The 26,437-nt window shown below is 29.7% G+C and overlaps 1 protein-coding gene across 1 annotated transcript in view; it reads left to right on the plus strand.

Annotated features, from left to right (window-relative positions):
• The first annotated feature begins 1,228 nt into the window (after positions 1–1,228).
• The window catches only part of LOC148301980 (soluble guanylate cyclase 89Db-like), a 67,316-nt gene continuing 42,107 nt past the window's right edge, over positions 1,229–26,437 (plus strand). The window contains exons 1-2 of the mRNA XM_088272375.1: positions 1,229–1,302; positions 3,704–3,837. Of these exons, the coding sequence (XP_088128501.1) occupies positions 3,796–3,837 (42 nt within the window). The 5' untranslated portion in view covers positions 1,229–1,302; positions 3,704–3,795. The remainder of the gene's footprint in view (positions 1,303–3,703; positions 3,838–26,437) is intronic.

The following is a 26,437-nucleotide window of genomic DNA, read 5'->3' on the forward strand; positions in this document are numbered from 1 at the left end:
TGTTGCGGTCCGATGACGTGGAATGCTCTTCCCCCAGAAGTTAGAAATAGTGAGAGTGAGATAATCTTTAGAAAAAAAAACTAAAAACGGATTGTTTGCTGAATCATTTCCTCTATCGCCCTTCCCTCAATTCAATCACAGTAAAAATCCTTTGAGGTAGTATTTTACGAAAATTATTTAACGCTATTTAAATTGTCCAAACTTATTGACTGAAAAAAGTCCTCACATTATAAAACCAATCATTAATAATCCTTACGGGTCGTAATGTCTGTAAATCCCAAGACGTCTATAATCCCATCTCAATAAACTTCTTTATCTATTATTTTTTGACATCTCATCAAAGATGAAGAAGAATATGGAGGTCTGGGCATTTACGGGGCTGACGACCGTCATAGGCTGGTTTAAGTGATCACTTTAAACACGTGTAACATTCATTAATTCTACCCATTATTGACAACCACATTACTCAAATTCTTGGAAGTTCTGTTTATATGAGCCAATTTAGAAACCTTGTTCTTGAATCACTAGAACTTCACTAGAGACATCTATTGGTGAGATGTAAAGAAGCTTTTTACTAAGCAGAAACTCTTATATTAGTATGTGAGGTCCGAATCCTGGATTACAATCACACACATAAGAAACGCCAGAAAATACCATTTTCATTTTTATTATTTAAGCTTATAATTTGACCAGATAATTTATTTACAACATTTCCAGCGCGTCCAAATACTTGTTCACAAAATCTGGATTATCTCCAATTACAGGAGTTGTTTTCATATTATTATTTTTTATTTTTTTTATTTTTTTTAATAATATGAAAATAACTCCTGTAATTGGACATAATCCAGATTTTGTGAACAAGTATTTGGATACACTTAAAATGTTGTAAATTTCTGTATGTATGTTGAGATACATATAAAGTCATGATATATTATGTTGTTTACCCGCAAGATTTAATTCTCTTTCTTCGTGAGATAAACCCAAGAAAAAGACTTCGTATATCCTTCACCAAGATATAATATTAGCTTCCCCAATTCCCCATTATACTTTCTTCTATTGTATCTTCCTCACAAATCATAAATTAATCATCGCTTTATCCCCATTCCTCCCTTAACAACCGCAGCCCTTCCTAATAAACACAACAATTCCCTCCGAACAACCTTCACGCAACTTTTCGTATAAATAGCGCGAATCCAGGGCGGAGAGGTCAGTATTCCGCCTACAGCGGAGCGAACACCGCCCATGTGAGTTTTGCACGGAGAGTCTACAAGCCCTAACTTCGCGAGTCTCAATTATTCAAAAGTAGGTGGAAATTATTAATATTTTGGGAAAACTCGTAAGGATGTTAATAAAATAATAGCTGATTTTTCTGGAAAACGTAGTTTATAATGAATCGTATCATTACATCAAACTTTATTTATAAAGGAATTACAATCACACTGAAAACTATTTCATTCTGAAAACATTTTAACAATATATTAGAGGTAACAAATTTGAAAAATCACATGGTCATATAACGATTTTTGAGTATGAGAAGTTTTTTTTTTTTAAATACTTATTAATAGTTTTATTTCTTCATTATTTTAACTTAATTCACTATATTGTCTTCAACTATCACAAGGCGGGTTTTCCTTGCTTATTTTGATTGTCTTTAAACTAATTAACGAAAACTATTTATCGATTTCTAGTGATAAAAGTATATTATTTAAAAAAGCAAAGATTTTTAATTTGTTTTAATCTTGTTACAAGAATTATTTCCATTATAAAATATCCTATTCTAGTTACGCTGTGCCTCTCAAAAAAAGCACTAAGCTCTTGTACTTGGAGAGGGATTTACAATCAATACTTATTTATTGCACTTTATTATGGATATATTGCATTACAATTCAAAAATGGCTTTTTTTCATTTCTCATGTAAAATCGGAATTTACCAATAACTTATAATTTTTTTTTAATATCCGTAGGAGACTATTATAATGGTTATTTCTCAAACATTTACATACTTTTAATTTAAGATTTACTTGGTTAGTACCACTATTTAATAAAATCTGTTGTGACACGTTTTTCGATGCATTCCGCATCATTTTTAAACACCGTATAGATTTTAAGTAATAATAGTAATATTTACTAATATGACTTAAATTGACTGCCGAAGCATTAAATAAAATTATTTACACATTTTTAGAATTTCATAGTGTAGCTTTTTGTTGCACAGAAATTATTTTGTAACATTTTTTCGTAATTCAAATTATACATGTATTATTAAATAAATATATCATAAAAAATATATTTGTGAAGCCTAGTCCTAAGAACATTATTATTTCCGTTCCTTTAGATAGGTAAGTTCTTGGTCCTTCAATATCGAAAGGGAATTTTCCGGATATGACTTTATTTGTATTCAAATTTATTCCCGTTTCCCTATATATAACGTTCCGAACAGGAAGAAACGAGGGTGGAGATGTTACCTTTTTCTCTAACACCGATGAAAATATTCCGTCTCGGAACAAAAGGCATCTTATCGAAGCTTGACAAAATTGACGTTACGCGAGATATTTGAGAGTATTTCTAAATTTTATGTTCATTTTTCGAATACAGGCATATGAAATTTGGGTTACAGAAAATGTATTTAATCGGACTTATTCTCGTTTATTTGAAATTACTTTTTGGTGATTTACTTTAGAAAAATTCCTGGAAGAGGGACAGAAGAGTGAAAAGGAGAGAAGGAGATAGATTTCAGTTCAAGTCAAGTTCAAATTGTACAAGTTGACAATGTAGAATGATCTTAGCGCTGATTATGTTTCTTACCTTATGTTTTTCTCATTTATTTCTTTTAAATATGCTTCTTATGCCTATTTATTATACCTGTTTATTGTTTTTATATTTTGCCATGTATTATTATTAGTTTTGGTTATTTGAAAAAATCTTTTTTGTTGCTTTATTATTTGTGTTCCAGTCTTGTTTACCTTAATCCCATGTCACAAAATGAGAAATAGAAATTACTCATCGCGAATATTATATGTATATATGACTTATGTATGTAATATGTTTTGAAATAAATAAATAATGGAGAGTTGAAGATATAATACCAAAATCCCCATATTATCCTTAGCCAATTTTGATTAAATATAAACGTAGGAACCTTGTATAGAGTTTGTTCTACTCGTTAGAAGTGTTAGTTGCCCTAGTGATTCGAGTCGTGAAATTAGACAGAGTAAAAAATACTTTTTTTTGTATGCAAGATTCCTTCCAATTTATTTACACGCCTGAAAAAATTATTTAAAATTTTTTGTAGCTTTTAATTTGACCACTTATTTTATTCTCAAAATTTTGAGCTTGTCCAAATCTTTGTTCACAAATTTGGGTTTGTCTGGGATCAAAAATATTAATTTTCGAGAATATCTTATAAGAAAATAAAATTCATCAATTGAGAATTAAAACAAAAACTCATAACACTAATTATTACGAAGAATACAGGTTTTAAATGTACAATGAAGGGAAGTTTAAATATTTAATTATCATTCTTTTGAACAGAAAGGTATTTCTCGATGAAAAAAAAACTTTATTAATACCCAAACGACTTAATAACTCCATTTTCTTTTATTTCCGTCGTAAAGTTCGGAGTAAAATCGATATCCCATTAAAATTCAAGTGACAATTACAATTAAGGGAGTGGATGTCTTTAATTTATTTAATTTTATTACAGAAGCGGTGTTATTGCCCGGTAACGATTAAACAATTAAACTACCTATTGAGACGACATTCAATTATCATTGGCTGTGTTTAAAAAACATCAAGATGTACGGCATGCTGCTGGAGAGTGTGCAGTACTTCGTCAGGGTAAGCTAATAACATTATACTTCTTCTTCTTCAAACCCTTATCCGCACCCTAATGATGCATAGGGCACTGCATCATATAAACGCAGTACTATATTGATCGTTAACCCGTGAAGGAAAGGTGATCAGCCCTCCATTTTAGATACCAGGCTAGAGTAATACTGAATAAAAATTAGAGTGAAAAAAATTACAAATTTTTATTTGACCCCCCCCCCCTAGGAATCGAACGCGGGGCCTCCAGTACGGTAGCCGAGCGTGCTGACCATTACAGTACGGAGGCGGACATACGTTTACTTTTACATACAACCTTTGAAAGGCTAGTTTTGAGTGAAAGCCTACTCAATTCAACCATAAATGCTACCGAGAACTCATATATGAAAGTCGTGTCAATTATAAGATGTATATATGATATATATGCAAAATTTTAGTGGTATGGTTGGCAATCAAGGCTAGAATGGTAAATGCTACACGTGTATAAAGTGATCACTCTCACCAGTCTATGATAGACATACATATTCTTCTTCATCTTAAAGATGAAAATATTTAAAATAAAAAATGTATTTTTTCTTCATGAAGAAAATTTTCAAAATAAATACTTAGTGTGGTTTATTTTTTATCGAAATTTGTGAACGGGAATAAAATGTTTTTAAAGACCATTCAGCTTTTATAATAATTGCGTTGCCTGTCTTAGATCGAATGGCAGCATTAAACGTAAAAGGTGGCCATTAATATGTGGTATTACGTTTTTAATTAACAATAAAAATATAACGACCGGTTTTAATACGACATTGTTTGTTGAATAGCAGACGGAAATTTTGTTAGTGACAGCTAGTAAAATGATGAAGCTAAAACACAAAGACAATAGAACGCCTCGATTTCTGGCTGGAATGACTCTTGTCATAATTTTCATATATGATGCTAGGATGATTATTATTATTAGGAAAACGGGATAGAGGTTAAACCAAGATAATTCGTTGCATATGAAATGAAACGGTGGTTTAAATTAGTGATGTGACTAACGGGTAACTGTTGCTTAATCGATTGAGATGGTTTTCATTACTTTTGCTCTGTTTTTCTGTTTTTTCTTCTTCTTTATCAGCAGTCTCTCTACTGCCGGATGTAATGACTCTTCCAATAACTTCCAAACTTCTCCAGTTTGGGCATTTTTTACCCATTTTTTACCTACGATAGGGACTATGTCGTTGGCCCAATTATATTAGGAGCTTAAAAATAAACGCGAGCTTTTGAATGAAAAAAAAAATTGAAAATGACTTATTTAAAAGAAGTCGTTATTTATTTCCTTTTATTATTGATTGATACGGCATTTTTCAATAGACCTTGGTAAATAAAATAGAAGTATTTAATAATAATAATAATAATATAACCCTTATCCGCACCCCAGTGGTGCATAGGGCACTGCGTCATATAAACGCAGTGTTATCTTGATCGTTTACACATGAAGGAAAGGTGATCAGCCCTCCGCTTCAGATACCAGTCCAGGGTAATATTGAATAAATATGACAGTGAAAAATCACTTATATTTATTTTACCCCCCTTGGGAATCGAACCCGGGACCTCCAGAACGGTAGCCAAGCATGCTGACCATTACACTACGGAGGCGAACAGAAATTTACCAAGTGAAATTTAATTTATCTTATCAGTAAACCCTAGATGACGGGTTATTCGTAAAATTTACTATGGACGGAGCTGAGATCTTCACAACCCTCCTTAGACTTAAACTTTATACATACCTATATAGATATGGGCACTGCTCACTGCCTGTGTATAAGATAAGGTCACATCACCATATTGCGAATGTGGACAAGATATGTAAGATGCAAACCATACATACATTCATTCAGTTTAGGAGAACTTTCTAAATATCTTCACGCAGGCAGGAATCCAACTCCCTGCCCAAGTATCCACCCTTCTTTCTGAACCTAATTCTAGAATTGCGGTCATAATTTCTAAAATTATTAAACTAAACGCATTTAAACAGTGAAATTTGTATTAATTGTTTTTATTATTTTGTTATTTTCTTTGTGAATAAAAACAATACTTGACACTGGCAGAAACATCCTTTCACTGGGTGACTGCTTCTCTTTCCTAATGCTTCTTAAAACGTATTCGCCTCGAACTCCCTCAACCCTTAATACTTTGTATACATTTTGTGTATTCTCTATAATCGTTAGTGTTACTTGTATCAATCTGCTATCAAAATATTGTGTTACAAATTTCAAGCGATATGGTTTCTCCAAAATTAATGGGTTATTAATCCTTTGTAAGACTGTGTAGCTTAATTATAAGTGAAATTATATGTACTATACAAATCTCTCCTTAATGGCGTATCACGCGGATTCCTATATCAAGTGATGATAATACCAGTAATTCCTATTGTATAAGTGATAATATATCAAAAATATATTGTGCATGACCGTTTGATTTCAAAGACGTGCTGTATTTAATAGTATGAATTTTGATTCTGAAAAATGTAATATTCTTGGACCTGTACTTGGGAGGAAATTTCACTATTATGCTTATCTACGATTTCAAAAAATACATAACGTAGATAGGAGGATGAAGAGAGTTTTACATTACGATGCCAAGTGTTTTTTTACTTTAACTTTAAATGTGGGTATATATCGCTTCTCTCCTTTCAACAACGTCATAAATCAAAAATGCTCAGGTTTTCAGTTGTGCATGTTTTCGGAATACCTAGATAATGTACTATATCCCAAAAGGGACATATTTTTAATTTAATATTTACCCGCTACAGGGCAGAAAGTGTTGTTTTTGGATTTTGAAGAAAAGGTATTGGTTAATTATTTTTTTAAATAAACTAAATATGTTTCAAATGGAGAAAAAACATTCAAGTTTTACCTAAAAAGATCTGTTGTACAGTAAAAAGTTCAATAAGTGGCTTGATATTTATTTTTAATACATTTCATTATATTTTTAAACTTTTAAAACGATCTTCTGTAAAATCAAGTTTTTCTTATTTATGACGTTGTAGAAAGGAGTGAGCCATATGTACATATTTACTTATGTATATGTTAACCCAAATTTAAAAAGCATTTTTTAAACGCATTTTCTTCTACACATTCTTTATAATTAACAGATTAAAAAGACAGCTTTTACTTCAGAATATTAACACTTAATCGTGATTAAACTCTATAAAAACGTATTTGTGTAATAAAAATTATATCTCTCAAGATATGTTTACGCTCGTGTTGTGCTTAAATATGTATATTTATATAATTTTACGAGGTTCATACCAAAACAGAATTTTTACAGCGCCATAATCTTAAAAACAACCAACAACCACATTTTATTGGCAACTTCGACTCGGTGAGAGCGGAAAATTGAAAGTGATAATAATGTTAATATGTAGCTTTCACACCGTGGAAAGGGCACGGTGCCTTTATCATTTGCGGGCACTGAACTGTACTTTACAACCCCTTTCGCTAGTCCTGCGCTGACCAATCCTTATTGCCTTGTATCCTCTGCCTCTACTTTCACATAATGCACATTTATATAAAGGTCCTTAAAAAACATTGCGTTCAATAAGATAACTTTGATAAAAATCCATCCTTTATAAAAAATATACCCTCTCAAACATATTTTTTTTTAAATCTTATATTATTTTGAGAAATAAAAATACTTTGTCTTTTGATCCACTCACATTTTTATTAACAACCAACTAGTTTCGGCAACAGCCTGTTGCCCTCTTCAGTCATAAATTAAACCCTGAAGAGGGCAACAGGTTGTTGCCGAAACTAGTTGGTTGTTAATAAAAATGTGAATGGATCAAAAAACAAAGTATTTTTATTTCTCAAAATAATATGTCAATATGATCCACAAAGTTAATGCTTTCAATATTCAAAACATAAAAAATCTTACACTAGAAGTTTTTGTACTTATTTTTAAAACATGGGGATTAAAATTTCAATAAGAGCGATTACTAGATACGGTCCTAACTAAAGCAGAAGAAGAAGAAAAAGAAGAAAAAAAAGAAGATTTTATATACTTTAAAAAAAAATATGTTTGAGAGGGTATTTTTTTTAAGGATTGATTTTTATCACAGTTATCTTATTCTGACCATTACACTACGTCATATAGATAAATTATATTAATCTCATCTTATAAATTTATTTTTATTTCAAATAATACCAAACCTACGCTCAGGTTGATAAAATGGCCACAGTTTGATAATACTGAGGCCGAATTTTTACTAGGGTTGAATGGAATATGCCCTGGGGAGAGAACAGCGGCGTCGGACATATTTGGTCTGAAATGATTAAAGATCGGTTACTATAAAAAAAAATGTCGTGAAAATTTTATCCTCTCCCTTCGGTACGTTTGATGAGCAACAATCGATTAAACGAGCATTTTACACAACTACAGTACAGTATAGTACGTCACGTTTTCGATTTAAGTTTTCCCCCTTAGAGATGGGAATTGATCTCTTTTTGAAATCTAAAAATCTTAATTGCATAGTATGAATATTTCGTTGTTGTTAATTTTATCTTAATTTTGAAATTTTCAAAAATTTTTCTCTCCTTAAATAATTTACTCTTGAATATATCGCTCACTTCTTTCAAGAACGTCATAAATCAAAAAACTTGATTTTTCAGGAGATCGTTTTTAATATTTAAAAATATAATACAATTTATTAAAAATAAATATCAAACCACGTATTGAACTTTTTTTCTGTGCAACAGATCTTTTTAGGTGAAACCTGAAGGCTTTTTCTCCATATGAAAAATATTTAGTATATTTCGAAAAATAATTAAACAATACCTTTTCTTCAAAATCCAAAAACAACACTTTCTATCCTGTAGCGGGTAAATATTAAGTTAAAAATTTGCCTCTTTTGTTGGGATATAGTACATTTTCTGGGCATTCCGAAAACACGCACAACTGAAAATTTACGATTTTTGATTTATGACGTTCTTGAAAGGAGTGAGCGATATGGTGTATTTTAACAATACGCTTTTTAGTATTTAAAATAAATATAAATAAACATATATATTTATATATATATAAATATATATATATATATATATATATATATATATATATATATATATATATATATATATATATATATATATATATATATATATATATATATATATATATATATATATATATATATATACATATTTATATATATATAAATATATATATACATATATATATACATGTACATATTTATATTTATATAAATATATATATATATATATATATATATATATATATATATATATATATATATATATATGTATATATATATATATATATATATATATATATATATATATATATATATATATATATATATATATATATATATATCTAAATATATTTATAAATGTATGTGTGTATGTGTTTTTTCCATACAATTTCAACAAGCACCTTTTCATATTAAGGATATGTACTAAACTTATAAATGAAAATATTCATACTTAAATATTCATAGAATAAGTTTAGCATGTATCCATCCCTAAAGATGACAAAGTGCTAGTCGAAAACGATTGAAATTAAATACCAAAAGTAAAAGTGGTAAAAAACAATGTTTCAGTTTTATGTTACGCATATACAGTGCCACAAAGTACCAGTAAAAAACATTAAAGAAAAGATAGTCTTTTGAATCTATAATTGTTTATATTTCTAAAATAATGAAATTAACACTGTACAATTTCACTATTTAACAAATAACATAACAAATATCCTTTAAATTAAAATGAATCCTTAAAGTTTTCTCAATTATTAAAGTTAACAGTTAAAATTGTTTTATTTTCAACTCAAATAACAGCTACATAGTGTGTTTAACAAGGACCAACGTTGCTGACTTTTAGTACAAACTATTTAAAACTAACTGAAATTATCGCTTGGATAACTTTTGCAAACTACATTAAAGTTAGTCAAAGCAAAGCTCTACTATTTGAATACTGAGCAATTTTATTTTTATTTTTTAGACAAACACAAATGGTGAATAAGGCACCGATCAGAACGACGCGATATCGAAATCATTTTTTTAATCTAGGAATGTAAATGCCTAAAACAATGCTTTTGTATCCTTAGAGCCGTAGCAGTCCATCATATCTTCAACTCCTTACCTGATTGATCATACTCCTTCCTTCCTTATATTGATCAATTTACAGTTTCATAATAATACCTTTTTGTATTTTGTTTTCTTTTTGACAAATACTATCTACCCTATTTTTTCAAACAGCTGCAAAAGGCTCCTTTTTAAACCCTTATCCGCACCCAATGGTGTGGACTACTTCTAGATTGTTAATTTCATGAATACAAGGAGATCAGTCTTACGCTTCAGGTACCAATCGAAAGTTTCAACATGCATGCGTCATATTTAGGGATGGATTTGTACTAACCTTCAAGAAGAGAGATATTCACTGTTTTATTAAGTATATTGGATGAATATTGATATGAAAAATCACAATTTTTATATTTATATATATATTATATATATATATATATATATATATATATATATATATATATATATATATATATATATATATATATATATATATATATATATATATATATATATATATATATATATATATATATATATATATATATATATATATATATATATATATATATATAAGTGAGAGTGTGTTCCTTGGAGGCTAGCATACTTCACTTCAAATTATGTATAAATGGGATTACATTTAAACATAAAATATTTCAAAACATTCGACAAAGAGACCTGATTTTAACAAAATTTTAGGGGTGTTATAAAATAATTGGAGTGTTGATATTTGATATTTTTATGTGTAGGTGTATAAAAGAGGTTGAATGACAAAGCATTCAAATATGATACGCTTTGTAAACGTGAAAATAGTTACTAGGATTATTTTAATAAATTAAACAGTTTCTTAAAATAAGCCAAGTATTTATTTTGCCTTTTCAAATATTTACATTGAAAAATATTAAGCAATACAATTTTCGTATAGTACTTGGCAGACATTACGTCATCGAGAATTTTGTTTGCATAAAAGATATGTCTGTCAAATATCCAACCCATAGAAATTGGAGACTGGATGAATTTGTGGAATATTTGTATTTATTTGGTATATTCTTACGATAAATATACACCAACCTTTATGATGTGTATCTCCCATTGAATTTAAGCGTAATAATAGTAAATATATATATATATATATATATATATATATATATATATATATATATATATATATATATATATATATATATATATATATATATATATATATATATATATATATATATATATATATATATATATATATATATATATATATATATATATATATATATATATATATATATATATATATATATATATATATATATATATATATATATATATATATATATATATATATATGTATATATATATATATATATATATATATATATGTATATATATATATATATATATCTATATATATATATATATATATATATATATATATATATATATATATATATATATATATATATATATATATATATATATATATATATATATATATATATATATATATATATATATATATATATATATATATATATATATATATATATATATATGTGTGTTTAATGTATTTATTCCAATTTAATTAATTTATGGATAGTAAGAGCAGTTTACTTAATTGCAAAATACTCTTTCTTTTTGGCCAAATGTGATACATATTTAATTTTGTATGAATATTTTCATAAAGTGTTTTATTTTTTTATTTATGTGTCGTTCTTTTTCATTTTTTTTTTTTATTTTTCAATCCATTTTCCCATGTACAGAAATTGTTAATTTAAGTTATAATTTGTAAATATCACTATTTCAAAAATCACGGAATAAAGTGATATTTACCGAGTAAAACCTTTATTAAAAATGGACAAACATTACCACAAAGTGACTACCGAATCAATAAATATTATTTTTGAAATATCAGTGTTAATCGAGGAAAAGACGTTATAAATTTTATTTTTAAATTCATCCCTTTGTCTGCTATACGCTCATTAGATATTTTAGGTATTTTAAAAGTATTGAGAGCCATTAATTGACATTATTATTTTACTTTAAGTGCGTCTCACCTCACCGATGCTCTTCGTAATACGAACGAAAGGGATGCAGAAAGAAGAGCCCCTTATCGAGGGATAATAATTGTATTAAAATAAAGTGGCCATTTGCTCCCTCGACCTCGTTCGAAGGCGGCTTTTTACTTAGGGGTTGTAATTAGAGGGAAATTAGTTTATTGTCGTGTCCTCAAGTCGATGGTAAAGTAGATCTTATCGACAGAAATGAAGTGTCTTCAAAATATGAAAGAATTTTTATAGAACATTTTGAGTGTCTCCAAATCTTTACAACATTTTGAGTGTGTCCAAATAGTTATTCACAAATCTGGATTACTTATCTCCAATTATAGAAGTCATTTCATATTATTTTTTGACATGGCAAAGTGATCATTCAAACCAGCCAATGATTGGTCGTAAGCCCTGTAAATGCCCAGATGGCCAAATTTTCACCTCAAAAGAATTTCATTTTCATTTTCTTTTTTATCTATAAAATTAGAGAAAGTTATAAAAATCTCATAATAGTTATATTTTATTTGTTTGAAAAGTTTCTTAACTTCACACTAAAGTGTGCAAATCAATCAGCTAGATTGGATTCAGATGTAAACGTTCGTTTTCATACAAATTTTCTGATCAAGTCAAGCTGAAACCGTGAGCTTGACACGTCTTCAACTGAAAACGGACAGTTATCACATCAGAAACAAGCGGTTCAATCTGTCGTTAGAGTTTTCCGATCTTTGTGGTATTTGAATGTAACGAAAGAAAAGGCAAATATTTTTGCACTGAGTTTAACCGGTCAACTGCTGATATACTGTGAGATGTGTTCAGTGTAATCTTCGGTTGAATTGTAATTTTAATATTATTACAGACGGGGAGTGTTAAAAATGTTCTTATCCTTGAAGTCAGGCATGGGCAACTTATTCTGGCTCCGCGTCAAGGGTTGGACTAAATATCTATTTATATATATATATATATATATATATATATATATATATATATATATATATATATATATATATATATATATATATATATATATATATATATATATATATATATATATATATATATATATATATATATATATATATATATATATATAAATAGATATTTAGTCATACATATTTAATTTTGTATGAATATTTTCATAAAGTGTTTTATTTTTTTATTTGTGTGTCGTTCTTTTTCATTTTTTTTTTTATTTTTCAATCCATTTTCCCATGTATAGAAATTGTTAATTTAAGTTATAATTTGTAAATATCACTATTTCAAAAATCACGGAATAAAGTGATATTTACCGAGTAAAACCTTTATTAAAAATGGACAAACATTACCACAAAGTGACTACCGAATCAATAAATAATATTTTTGAAATATCAGTGTTAATCGAGGAAAAGACGTTTTAAATTTTATTTTTAAATTCATCCCTTTGTCTGCTATACGCTCATTAGATATTTTAGGTATTTTAAAAGTATTGAGAGCCATTAATTGACATTATTATTTTACTTTAAGTGCGTCTCACCTCACCGATGCTCTTCGTAATACGAACGAAAGGGATGCAGAAAGAAGAGCCCCTTATCGAGGGATAATAATTGTATTAAAATAAAGTGGCCATTTGCTCCCTCGACCTCGTTCGAAGGCGGCTTTTTACTTAGGGGTTGTAATTAGAGGGAAATTAGTTTATTGTCGTGTCCTCAAGTCGATGGTAAAGTAGATCTTATCGACAGAAATAAAGTGTTTCTTCAAAATATGAAAGAATTTTTATAGAACATTTTGAGTGTCTCCAAATCTTTACAACATTTTGAGTGTGTCCAAATAGTTATTCACAAATCTGGATTTTCTCCAATTATATAAGTTATTTCACTTTTTTTTGACATGTCAAAGTGATCATTCAAACCAGCCAATGATTGGTCGTAAGCCCTGTAAATGCCCAGACTGCCAAATTTTCACCCCAAAAGTTATAAAAATCTCATAATAGTTATATTTCATCAGTATGAAAAGTTTCTTAACTTCACACTAAAGTATGCAAATCAATCAGCTAGATTGGATTCAGATGTAAACGTTCATTTTCATACAAATTTTCTGATCAAGTCAAGCTGAAACCGTGAGCTTGACACGTCTTCAACTGAAAACGAAGAGTTATCACATAAGAAACAAGCCATTCAATCTGTCGTTAGAGTTTTCCGATCTTTGTGGTATTTGCATGTAATGAAAGAAAAGGCAAATATTTTCGCACGAGTTTAACTGGTCAACTGCTAATATACTGTGAGATGTGTTCAGTGAAATCTTCGGTTGAATTGTAATTTACATATTATTACAGACGAGGAGTGTTAAAAATGTTCTTATCCTTTAAGTCAGGCATGGGCAACTCATTCTGGCTCCGAGGGCTGGACTAAACATATTTAAATCATATTTAATAAAAGGTAGAATGGATAAAGTTTTATATAATGAACGACATAAAATTAATATGTGAGAATTAGCTTTGAACTTGAATTCAGAGAATATTGTTGGCGCTGGTATTGCTAAAGGAAAATCATTTGGAATTTTCATCTGTTAAATTTTTTTGTGTTTCATTCTCGATAAAAAAAACTGTTCGCACGTATATAATATGTGCTGCCAAAAAGACAAATGATTTTTTTCTTGCAAACGCGTGTAAATTTTTATACAAAATACTTAGGGGGCCAAACAAAATAGCCCCGCGGGCCGGTGGTTGCCGATATATGCTTTAAGTAAAACGTACTCGTGCAATCTGTCACCACTCCGTATATTGCCTTTGCGTCATTTGTCTCGTGTCGTCATTTATTACTTTCTGAACGCTCTCTGCATTAACTGGTTTTTAAAACATTTTCACAGCATTTCCATGCAACATAAATTTTAATAAAAAAAAAAACACCCCTACCCCAACATACGGACATTTGCATTAAACGCTCATAAGTTATAATATCAGGTTGGCGCAAAATGAATCACTCCATCGGAAGATGTTATAATTTTTTGCAAATAGTGTTGTACGTCAATCATATTTGACATTTATAAATTAGGCAATTTATATACAAACCAATTAATAAAACAAGTACAAATGTGTATTAATCAACACTTGATGGATATCATATTTTCCACAGAACAGAAAAAAATTCTTAAGGTCCAAATAAAGATTTCCATTACACAAAATTTATATTATTTTATTTAGTAAAAACGTTATTTAAAAACAAAATTGGACGATTAATTTTGCGCCACCTTGAATTTGTTTGTATACTGCAGCTGTCTTTTTAAAATATTTTTTATTAAAGGAACAACCCGCAAAACCTCTGTTAGAATCTTTTCTGCAGGTATGATAGTAAGATAGGGAAGGTAAATGTGAAAAATCCATCACAAATACCCAGACTAATTGAAAATTAATATTTCTTGAATTTATTTGGACCCGCGACGCCAGTTTCGCAGACGAACGTCTACCCAACTACACCACGGCGCCTTTTTTGTTTACAAATGTCAAATACGATTGACGTACGACGTCATTTGCTACAATTATAAGATCTTCCGATAGGGTGACTATTTTTGCGTCAACCTGTACATGTTGAGTACCTGGTTGATGTGAATATTCAACGCCGTTTGTTTTCAAAGTCTGAATATTCTCAGAACGTTCTCGGCAACATGAGAACTTGTTTCGAAAGTTTTCTTCAACTCTTAAGTATTGCTTAGTGCCTACTTAACACATTAAAACTTTGTCCGCTAACAAATAAACAAAATAATACAATTTTCCTAAGACCGCAATTTGAATGTCTGTTTTCACTGAAAAAAAAAATCGACGGCAATTGAAAATTCAAAGAAAATATTATAATATTAAAAATAACGATTCCTTAATAGATTTAAAAAAATTATATGAGTATATTATTTCAATTAATTTTATAAGATGTTTTTCAGAGTATTTCTAGTTTTTCATAGTGTCGGGTTGTGGTCCTGTGGTTAGTGTCGTGGATTCTTAAGTCAGTTTCTTGGCTCGAATCCACTCTAACACAATTTGATACCCTTTTTTAATATTGAAGCTCACAGAAAAAGTATGTAAGTGAAGTATTTTTGTAAATAATAAAAACATAAATATTTTTTTTAAAGAATTTAAAAATGTCCTAAAAATATGTTATTCATATAAATAATAGTAATATTTTTTTACGATATTATATTTTTTAATGAACGTCTCACTAAGCAAATCCCTTGACATGACGTTCATTTATATATTTTTTTTTAAATATTAGAAAATATACAATTTATAGATAATAAAGCAATACAACACAGAACAAAGTAAATTGATATAACTCATAACCCTTATCCGCACCCGATGGTGCATAGGGCACTGCATCGAATTGATGCAGTGTTATCTTGATCATTACTTACATGAATGCAAGGTGATCACTCTTGCGCTTCAGGAACCAGTCCAGAGTAATATTAAATAAATATTACAGTGTAAAATCACTAATATTTATTTTCACCCCCCCTGGGAATCGAACCCGGGACCTCCAGTACGGTAGCTAAGCACGCTGACCATTACACCACGGAGGCGGACAATATATGATATAAACAAAATTAATATATAATTTTTTGTGAACGATTATCATCCCAATCGGTTAGCCGTTAGTCGAAAAGTTAAAAGTAACAGTTGATAACATCTCTAAAACATTATTTGTGAACACTTTTTCAATACGAACTTTAACTCAGTTTGAGCTGTGTATAAACTTTATATTGTATATTACCAAACTTTTCTAATATTTACGAACCCTTCAAAAGCCACGACTTGTCGACCTTGGTACCCAGGGGTCGACAAACTTTTTTATTAACGGTATTATCTAATTACAAAATATTTATATTCATTTATTGAAGTATTCTTGAAACAAATGAAATTCATGTATTATTGATTGAACCACTTCATTGGCTGTCAAACTGCTAGTTGTGTCTTTAGATTCTGATCTCTCTTTTGAAATTTAAATACGCAAAACAAATAAGTACATGTTTTATCAGCTAAGGCAAATTATAAGAACCAGAAAAAAATAGCTAACTTAGCTTTGAGAATAGGTGTCTGCGAAGAATTTTAGGTGTGCGGTGGTTTGACTTTGTGAGGAATGAAGAAATAAGGCGCAGAACGCAGCAAATCCTGGCAAAAATTTTCGTCAAGAAAAGGCGATTCAGTTGGCTGGGCCATGTACTCCGCATGCCTCCCGAGAGCCTTAATCAAGCTTGTCTCTTTTACAAGGCATCAGGTTCGCGCCGCCCAGGACGACCACTGCTGACAATTTGTCGGCAGTTCTCGTCAGAACTTCGGTACGTGGACCTGACTTGGGAGGATGCAATCGACCTGGCGGCCAACAGAAAAGCCTAGAGACAATTTGTGGACTCCATATGCTCCACATGGGGAAAATATATGGTAAAAGAAGAAGAAGAAGAAGAAGAAAGAATTAGCCAGTTGCTGCTGCCCATAGTATCAAAAGTCGATAATTGTAACAGTCAGTATATCCATGGTCTTCAAAAAAAACAATGTTAAACGCAACAGCGAGACTGATTTTTGGTAATTCTGTATTCAGTCACATCACCCCACTACTTTACAATTAAAATATATAATATGCCAGCCTGATTAAGACTGAAAAAGGCTATTATCAAATAACATACCAATGTAATATTTTATTAAAGTACATTTCTTCTTTCGTCCGACTCCGTAGAGTAGTGGTTAGCGCCTTTGGATACCGCACTCGAGGTCACGTTTATTGGGCACATTTCGTCACATAAGAGAGACGAAAGATAAACGTAGAGAGAAGGAGAAAGAGAGCTATGCATTCCGACACCGAGTATTTTGTGACTCTAATTTTACAACATTTTGAGTGTGTCCAAATACTTGTTCACAAATCTGGATTATCTCCAATGATGGGAGTTATTTTTAATATTATTTTTCTACATCTCATCAAAGATGAAGAATAATATGGATGTCTGGGCATTTACGGGGCTGTCAATGGTGGGTACAATTGGTGAATATTACACTGTGTAAAGTGATCACTTAACCAGCCTATGACATATTATAAGCCCTGTAAATACTTCCATAATCTGCTTCGTCTATGTTGAGATGTCAAAAAATAATGAATAGATTTATGTATTAAATATTAAATTGAACACTGATTCTTTTAGTCTACTAAGTTGTATTTTATTGTTTTAAAAAATCAAATTTGTGTCAATTATTTCGCCTAGTTATAGCATTTTCAAATCGTTTAAACATGGCATAACGAGGCGAAACAATTATCACAAAATTGATTTTTTAATGTGTTTTTTTTTACAATAAAATATAACTCAGTAGACTAAAAATCATTTTTTGGTTTAACATTTAAAACATAAATTAAAATGGAGTTCTACAAATTCAACGCGAAATTTATAAATAATGAATAGCTACAAAGTGACTGCTGAATAAATTGATGAAAATCGAATACTAGGTAAAATATATTTTTTTACTACCGTTTATTCTTGATACGGATTTACCTTAGGTATATTAAATAAATGGGCCATACAAAAGATGATTGTATTTTTTTAACGTAAAGTAAATCTCTTCAATTCCATTTTCCATTTCTGATTGTATTTGAACAATAAGCGCAGAACAGTTATCTTAAATTAGATTAAAGCTCGTGGGCTCGTAACATCAGAAAGTTTTGCAATTCTATTCAATTTAAATAATTGGTTTAAATCTCATTTCAACATTTCTCTTTATCGCACCCATTTTGTTTTCTCGTTGTTTTATGTTTTATTTGCAAATATTGGTACACAAGGCGACATTTTGAGTGTGTCCAAATACTTGTTCACAAGTCTGGGTTTTCGCTATTTAGGAGATATTTTATTTCTCTATCTAGAGATGCCGTATCGTTTTTCAAACACCGTACGATGTTTGGAAATGATGCAGGATGCATCGAAACACATGTCACAATAGAATCTAAGTAATAGTGGTGATTACCAAGGAAAACTTAATTTTATAATTTAAAAAAATATTTTAATATAAATAATAATAAAACCCTTATCCGCACCCCAATGGTGCATAGGGCACTGCGTCATATAAACGCAGTGTTATCTTGATCGTTTTACACGTGAAGGAAAGGTGATCAGCCCTCCGCTTCAGGTACCAGTCCAGTGTAATATTACAGTGAATATATATAAAGTATATATATATATATATATATATATATATATATATATATATATATATATATATATATATATATATATATATATATATATATATATATATATATATATATATATATATATATATATATATATATATATATATATATATATATATATATATATATATATATATATATATATATATATATATATATATATATATATATATATATATATATATATATATATATATATATATATATATATATATATATATATATATATATATATATATATATATATATATATATATATATATATATATATATATATATATATATATATATATATATATATATATATATATATACATGTATGATTATAGTTATTTTCAAATAGTTTACTGCGAAGTAATCTAAACACTTGCCAACGACAAGTACTTGAATTAACGTTTGATATTGTGAATATATCACATATACCCGTAATATACATTCTATACATGTAGTCGTATATAATACGCGAGTTCGTAAATCCGAAAAGGGTGTCAATCATCTTTGAATTACGAGAGTAAATAGCGGAAGACAATTCTGAACCAAAGTTCAACTAAATATAATCCGAACTTTCCTTACCAAACGCTTTCAGGAAATTACTATCAAATTAAGTTTTCCACCCCTTGAATTCTCTCGCTCGTAACAAGGAGCATTTTCTTATTGCAAATTTCTGCGTACCAGCTGTCATGGAAGGCAATTCTAAAATACGTATTGCATCAATGTTTTATGAAGGGTGTTTATTTTAGAGGTATTCAAATTCGATTTTCCCGTAATAAATTTATGGTGGCACCCGCCGTGTGGCATGTTTTCATTTTTATTTTTTTATTTTTTTTTATTTATTGGAAAACCAACAAAATACATACAAAAATAACATAATATGATTCAATTTTGAAAAAAATACTTCATTTACAAATTTTAACTTAAGTAATCTAAAAATAAACTGTCGTATAATTTGACCAGATAAAAAAAAAATTAAAAGATTCTTTACATCTCACCAATAGATGTCCCTAGTGAAGTTCTAGTGATTCAAGAACAAGGTTTCTAAGTTGATTCATATATATAGAACTTCCAAAAATTTGAGCAGTGTGGTTGTCAATAATGGGTAGAATTGGTGAATGTTACACGTGTTTAAAGTGATCACTTAAACCAGCCTATGACGGTAGTCAGCCCCGTAAATGCCCAGATTTCCATATTCTTCTTCATCTTTGATGAGATGTCAAAAAATAAGTGTTTTATTAAATATTGTATAAGTAAGTACTAACTCAACAGATTTAAATACAAATTCCTATTCTCGACTTTATTAATGAGTACGTTTGTAGTTCTCTAAACTAGTCATATTTACATAAATAGACCCAAAAGTGGCCTTCAAAAAGTATTTTATACTTATATTGAAATTAAACAATCAGACAATTTTCTGGAAAATATGTATTGCTAATTTTTTGGCTATTGGACATTTTATTTCTGTAATTCATTGCACATTTTTTTTCTGGAATAAACACAAAACCCCTTTAATGATGTGTTAAAAAATATTGAATCACTACATTTTTAGCGCAAAGCGAATCAATTTGCTGAATATTGAAAATAACTGAAAATCGAGTAATTCCATAAACGTTTATCACAGAAACAACGCAATTCCGTGTTTTTATTTCACAGTTTCATTTGACATTACTCCAGAGACGTTTAACAATGTACAAATTGTTCTCTTTATCCAACCTCGCACACCCTCACGGAAATAAAGCATAAAGTTTATTTTCACCAGACCAGACCCGTGTTAAGGGGTATTTTGAATGCCGACATAGAGGTCGTTTGCAACTGGACGTGGAATCCAGATGTTTGGAGTTCTGCGCAAAAGCAAACATATTTTGTTTGTTTGCTCTTCTCATTTTATGAAGCTTTAGATAAGCTAGCGAAAATTCTCTCAATTTCACATTAAGGTAAATTAGTGTTTTATTTCGTAGAATAAGCACATATAATAATATAAAATGTACTAATGCGATTTATCAACAACAAAAATGAAAAAAAATAATTAAAACGTAGGACAAAATAGATAAAAGAGTATGACACTCTTAAACTGTTTATAACTATCTTACCACCATGCCGATTCGCCGCTTGGGTAGACAGAGAGAATAGAACACCACACCAATCTGTCTTTGAAAACAATTTTCGCCTCTTTCACGTTCAAGCATCTCCTCACACATACCCTTTACCTCATATAAAAAAAACATAATAAAATACAAGACCCGTACACTGGTCAAATAAAATATATCGCTCACTCCTTTCAAGAACGTCAAAATCAAAAATCGTCCATTTTCAGTTGTGCATGTTAAATGCCCAAAAAATTTACTATATCCCAGAAAAATAGGCATATTTTTAACTTAATATTTACCCGCTACAGGGCAGAAAGTGTTGTTTTTGCATTTTGAAGAAAAGGTATTTTTTGATTATTTTTTTTATTAAACTAGATATTTTTAAAATGGAGAAAAAACTTTCAGGTTTAACCTAAAAAGATCTGTTGCATAGTAAAAAGATTTCACAGCAATAAGTGGCTTGATATTTATTCTTAATAAATTGTATTATATTTTTAAACTTACAAACGTTCTCCTGAAAATTTTTATTTTATTTATGACGTTCTTGAAAGGAGTGAGCGATTATGTGAGAAAACTTCGTATTTGGTATTTAAAAATCGACCACACTTTTCATTCACGTATATTTTATTTGACCAGTGACCGGGTTTCGTCGTTACCGACATAATCATACTGGTCTAATAACGATGTTTGTCGGTAACGATGAAACCCGGTCACTGATCAAATAAAATATACATGAAAAAAACTGTAATGTTTTTTTTTAAGAGAAATAATTGTGTTAAATATTTCAATTTTAAACTATTTCTGTGGGCCTAAGCGGCTCATTATTGGAAATAGGTATCAAATTGTGGTAGAGTGGGTTCGAACCGAGAAACTCTGACTTAAAGAGTCCGCGACACTAACCACGGTACCACAACCCGACATTTTTCAAATTATTTTTTTTTATTAAATCATTATAAAAATGTTGTTCCACCAATGTATTAAATAATGTAAAAAATAACAACTATATAGTTTTTAAAGTCAAACGTCAGTACAAAACTAAAAATATATGTTTTTAATAAGATCATACAAAAGATCATACTTAGATTGTAAAATTTCTTATTTTTTTGTATTACCTTACGTCAAAGTGACTCTGTAATCTACCTACGGCTTACGCAACACCGCTTATCATGACCCTACTAAGGCTTCAACCTTTTTCATTTTATAGCATATGCCTTCTCGTGAATGGATTTGCTCTTTATGTTTAAAGTTACTATAATTTCATGTAATTCATGAGTGAAAATTCTAGACAAAAACACTCGCGAATCTGAAATTTCTTAAATGGTTGGGTACCTACTTAAAAGGAAGGCGAACTCTTCATCGCTTCACTGAACATAGCAGAGAAATATGGCTCATAAAAATGTAGGAACAAAATTGTTTGCAGACCATGGTAAGCCTGGTCGTGTACTGTTTAAAGACAGTAGACTGAGCCTGAATTTAATTATTTCTCGAAAGCTGAATCCAGTCTGAATCTACACGTAAATCTAAGATTGTATTACTAGAGTAAGTTTCTTAGGTAGCTCCGCAGCTGTCGGAATAGCATCCTTCAATCTGGGGTGGATTATCTCTCGACAGGCTGTAGAATTTGGTCTTTTTACCCAGTTATTTATAGAAAATGTTCCTATTTTATTTTTAAAAATGTAAAAAAAAAACGCCTCATTATAATTTTTTTGACATCTCATCAAAGATGAAGAAGAATATGGAAGTCTGGGCATTTACGGGGCTGACGACCGTCATAGTCTGGTTTAAGTGATCACTTTACACACGTGTAACATTCACCAATTCTACCCATTATTGACAACCACACTATTAAAATTCTTGGAGGTTCTATAAATATGAACCAATTTAGAAACCTTTTTCTTGAATCACTAGAACTTCAATAGAGACATCTATTGATGAGATGTTAAGAAACTTTTTACTAAGCAGAAACTCTTCTATTAGTATGTGAGGTCCGAATCCTGGATCACACACATGAGAAACGCCAGAAAATACCATTTTCAGTTTTATTATTTAAGCTTACAATTTGACCAGATAATTTATTTACAACATTTTGAGTGTATCCAAATACTTGTTCACAAAATCTGGATTATCTCCAATTACAGGAATCCAATTACAAAAATTGCACAAAAAAATAATAATAATATGAAATAACTCCTGTAGTTGGAGATAATCCAGATTTTGTGAACAAGTATCTGGACACACTCAAAATGTTGTAAAAAACGCCTCACACTAAAATAACTACTAAAATTGTTACAAAACCATTCTAGTAAACTAAAATTAAAACATTTATATAAAGCTAATGTAGGTGGAAATAGAAGCAGAGGAAGACCGATGAAAACTTGTAATGATCAAGTATTTCAAATACTTGGGAGTGGTCAGGAGGAGTCGGAATAATAGGCGGGTACGTATGAGGAGGTGCATGAATCTGGAAGAAATATTAAATAAGAAACTTCAAAATAAAAATAAAATATTTTAACTAAAGCAAACAATGTCTTGGTCTCAGAAATTATTCAAGTTAAAATTTCCAAAAAATAATTAATAATATACAAAAAAATACCTTTTATAGTAAAAATAATAAAAAATTATTTAGTAACTATGAAAAAAGTATTTTTAAATACAAAAGTAAAACACTTGTACAAGACCACTTTATGAGTTTTCAAACTAGTTTACAAACTAATACACGACTAATTTGTAAACTACATATGTTTTCACCAACAAGTGGAAATACAAAAAAAAAAGTTTTTGTATTAATCAGTCTTGATAAAGAAGCGGTTAGCTTTGAAACCGGTAGACATTATAATTGAGTTATAATAAAATATTTATAGTGATTTTAAAACAAAGTTACATTTTAATTATAAAATGGAAAATCACAAAGTTAGTGCTCCAAATATAAATTACAAATACAAAAAAATGGTTTGGTGAAAAAAAAACTTTCACTGTTTTCCAATAAATTAATTGTATTTTCACGGTGATGAGAATATGAAAAGTAGTCTTAAACACGTTCTCAAATATTTTTTTTTGAATTACCTAACGTCCAAGTGACTCTGAAATCTAGCTACGGTTTATGCAACACCGTTTATCATGTCCCTACTCAGGCTTCAACTTTAAAAGTTTCATAGCCTATGCTTACTTGTGAGTGGATTTACTCTTTATGTTTAAAGTTACTATAATTTCATGTAATTCATGAGTGAAAATTCTAGGCAAAAACACTCGCTTACACGTTCTCAAAACTAGTCTTGTTAACATAAATAACCTCAACAGTGGTATATGGTATAACAAGTGTTTTATTTTTACATTTAAATCATCATGTTATTCTACAGAGTTAATGCCAAATCAATAAACACTAAAAAAGTAGTAAATAATTTGTTTTATCTCTCTTTTACAACCGCCTACAATGATTACAGGGGATGGTTTTACTTTGCCCCTTTCAATAAACAACGGATATATTCGTCATAAACTAAAATCATTTATACGACTTCCTATTCGATAACAGAGAAACAGTCGAAGCAACAATTGCTCGGGGGGATGTTATCTGGAACAAGGATACAAATAACATTGAAGGGCTCAAGATAAGGGATAAAATAATTAAATTGTATTTTACTGCTTTTAGACGTACAATAAAATATCACAACACCCGTACATCTATGTACGTATTCACGTCATACGTTATGGAAAGAAATTTATTTATTCAAAAATGTCGGGTTGTGGTGTCGTGGTTAGTGTCGCGGATTTTTGAGTCAGAGTTTCTGGGCTCGAGCTCTGTGTACCAAAATATGATACCTATTTTTAATAATGAGACGCTTAGGCTCACAGAAATAGTATGAAATTATTTTTGTATGCTAAATAATAAAAACACAAATATTTCTCTTCACAAAAAATTCATGTTTTTTGTTTTTTTCTCTCTCTTGTAACTCTTAACCGCATACAATGGTGCATAGGGCACTGCATTGTATTGATGCTGTGCTATCTATATCATTACTTACATGAAGGCAAGGTGACAAATCTTAAGCGTGCAGGGTAATATTAAATAAATATAAAGGCGGAAAATCACTCATATTAATTTGATTCCTTCTTGGAATCGAACCCGGGGGAACATTTTTATAGAAGTCTAGAAAACAATAATAATAATAATAAAACGCTTATCCGCACCCCAATGGTGCATAAGGCACTGCGTCATATAAACGCAGTGTTATCTTGATCGTTTACACATGAAGGAAAGGTGATCAGCCCTCCGCTTCAGGTACCAGTCCAGAGTAATATTGAATAAATATTAGAGTGAAAAAATCACTAATATTTATTTTACCCCCCTTGGGAATCGAACCCCGGACCTCCAGAACGGTAGCCGAGCGTGCTGACCATTACACTACGGAGGCGGACAGTCTAGAAAAGGAGGAGTCTAGAAAAACCCTAAGTAAATTTTGTTTAAATAATATGTAATTAATTCGTACTTCGAAAATACAAAAAATATTCAGTTACTACAAAATTAAATACAATTGTCAGAAAATAAATCCAAAATTATGTTTATTACTTTTTAAATACTTTTAAAAATTGCTTGCTGTTAAATTCGTAAAATTTTAATTCTAAAATAGTTTGGGCATGTGAATCGAATGAGTGAAGAAATAATAGTAATATTACAACATTTTGAGTGTGTCCAAATAGTTGTTCACAAAATCTGGATTATCTCCAATTACAGGAATTATTTTCATTTTATCTTTGACATCTCATCAAAGATGATACTTCCATATTCTTCTTCATCTTTGACAAGATGTACAAAAAAAATAGTAATATTATATGTATAATAAACACATTTTGAAATTACACAATTGTGGTAATAAAACATACGAAAATGCAGGTACGTTTATAAATTTCGCATTTTATAATTCCCTTATACATAGTTTGCTCGTGTCGAGAAAAATGCTAGAAGGAATGAAAGAAGGGTGTTAATCAGTCGCAAAGTCTAGACCAAATGAGGCATTTCCGCCAAGATGTGGCAGCAACCTTTATTAGTGTCGACGTCCGCGTTCCAGGGTTGTTACTTGTTCAATTTGTCCCTCTATCAAACCGACATGGGGTGGTTTCAACCGCTTACGAATTAACTTTAATATGCGCGTGACGCAAGAGCGTCACTCTTACACTGGTGCCAACATAACCACGGTCGTGACTCGACGATTAAATAATGTGGAAATTATTTTGTAA

This window comes from Brachycentrus maculatus, unplaced genomic scaffold (genome assembly GCF_059751285.1).
Source record: "Brachycentrus maculatus isolate JH-2025_06_01 unplaced genomic scaffold, ASM5975128v1 h1tg000495l, whole genome shotgun sequence".
NCBI classification, from domain to species: domain Eukaryota; kingdom Metazoa; phylum Arthropoda; class Insecta; order Trichoptera; family Brachycentridae; genus Brachycentrus; species Brachycentrus maculatus.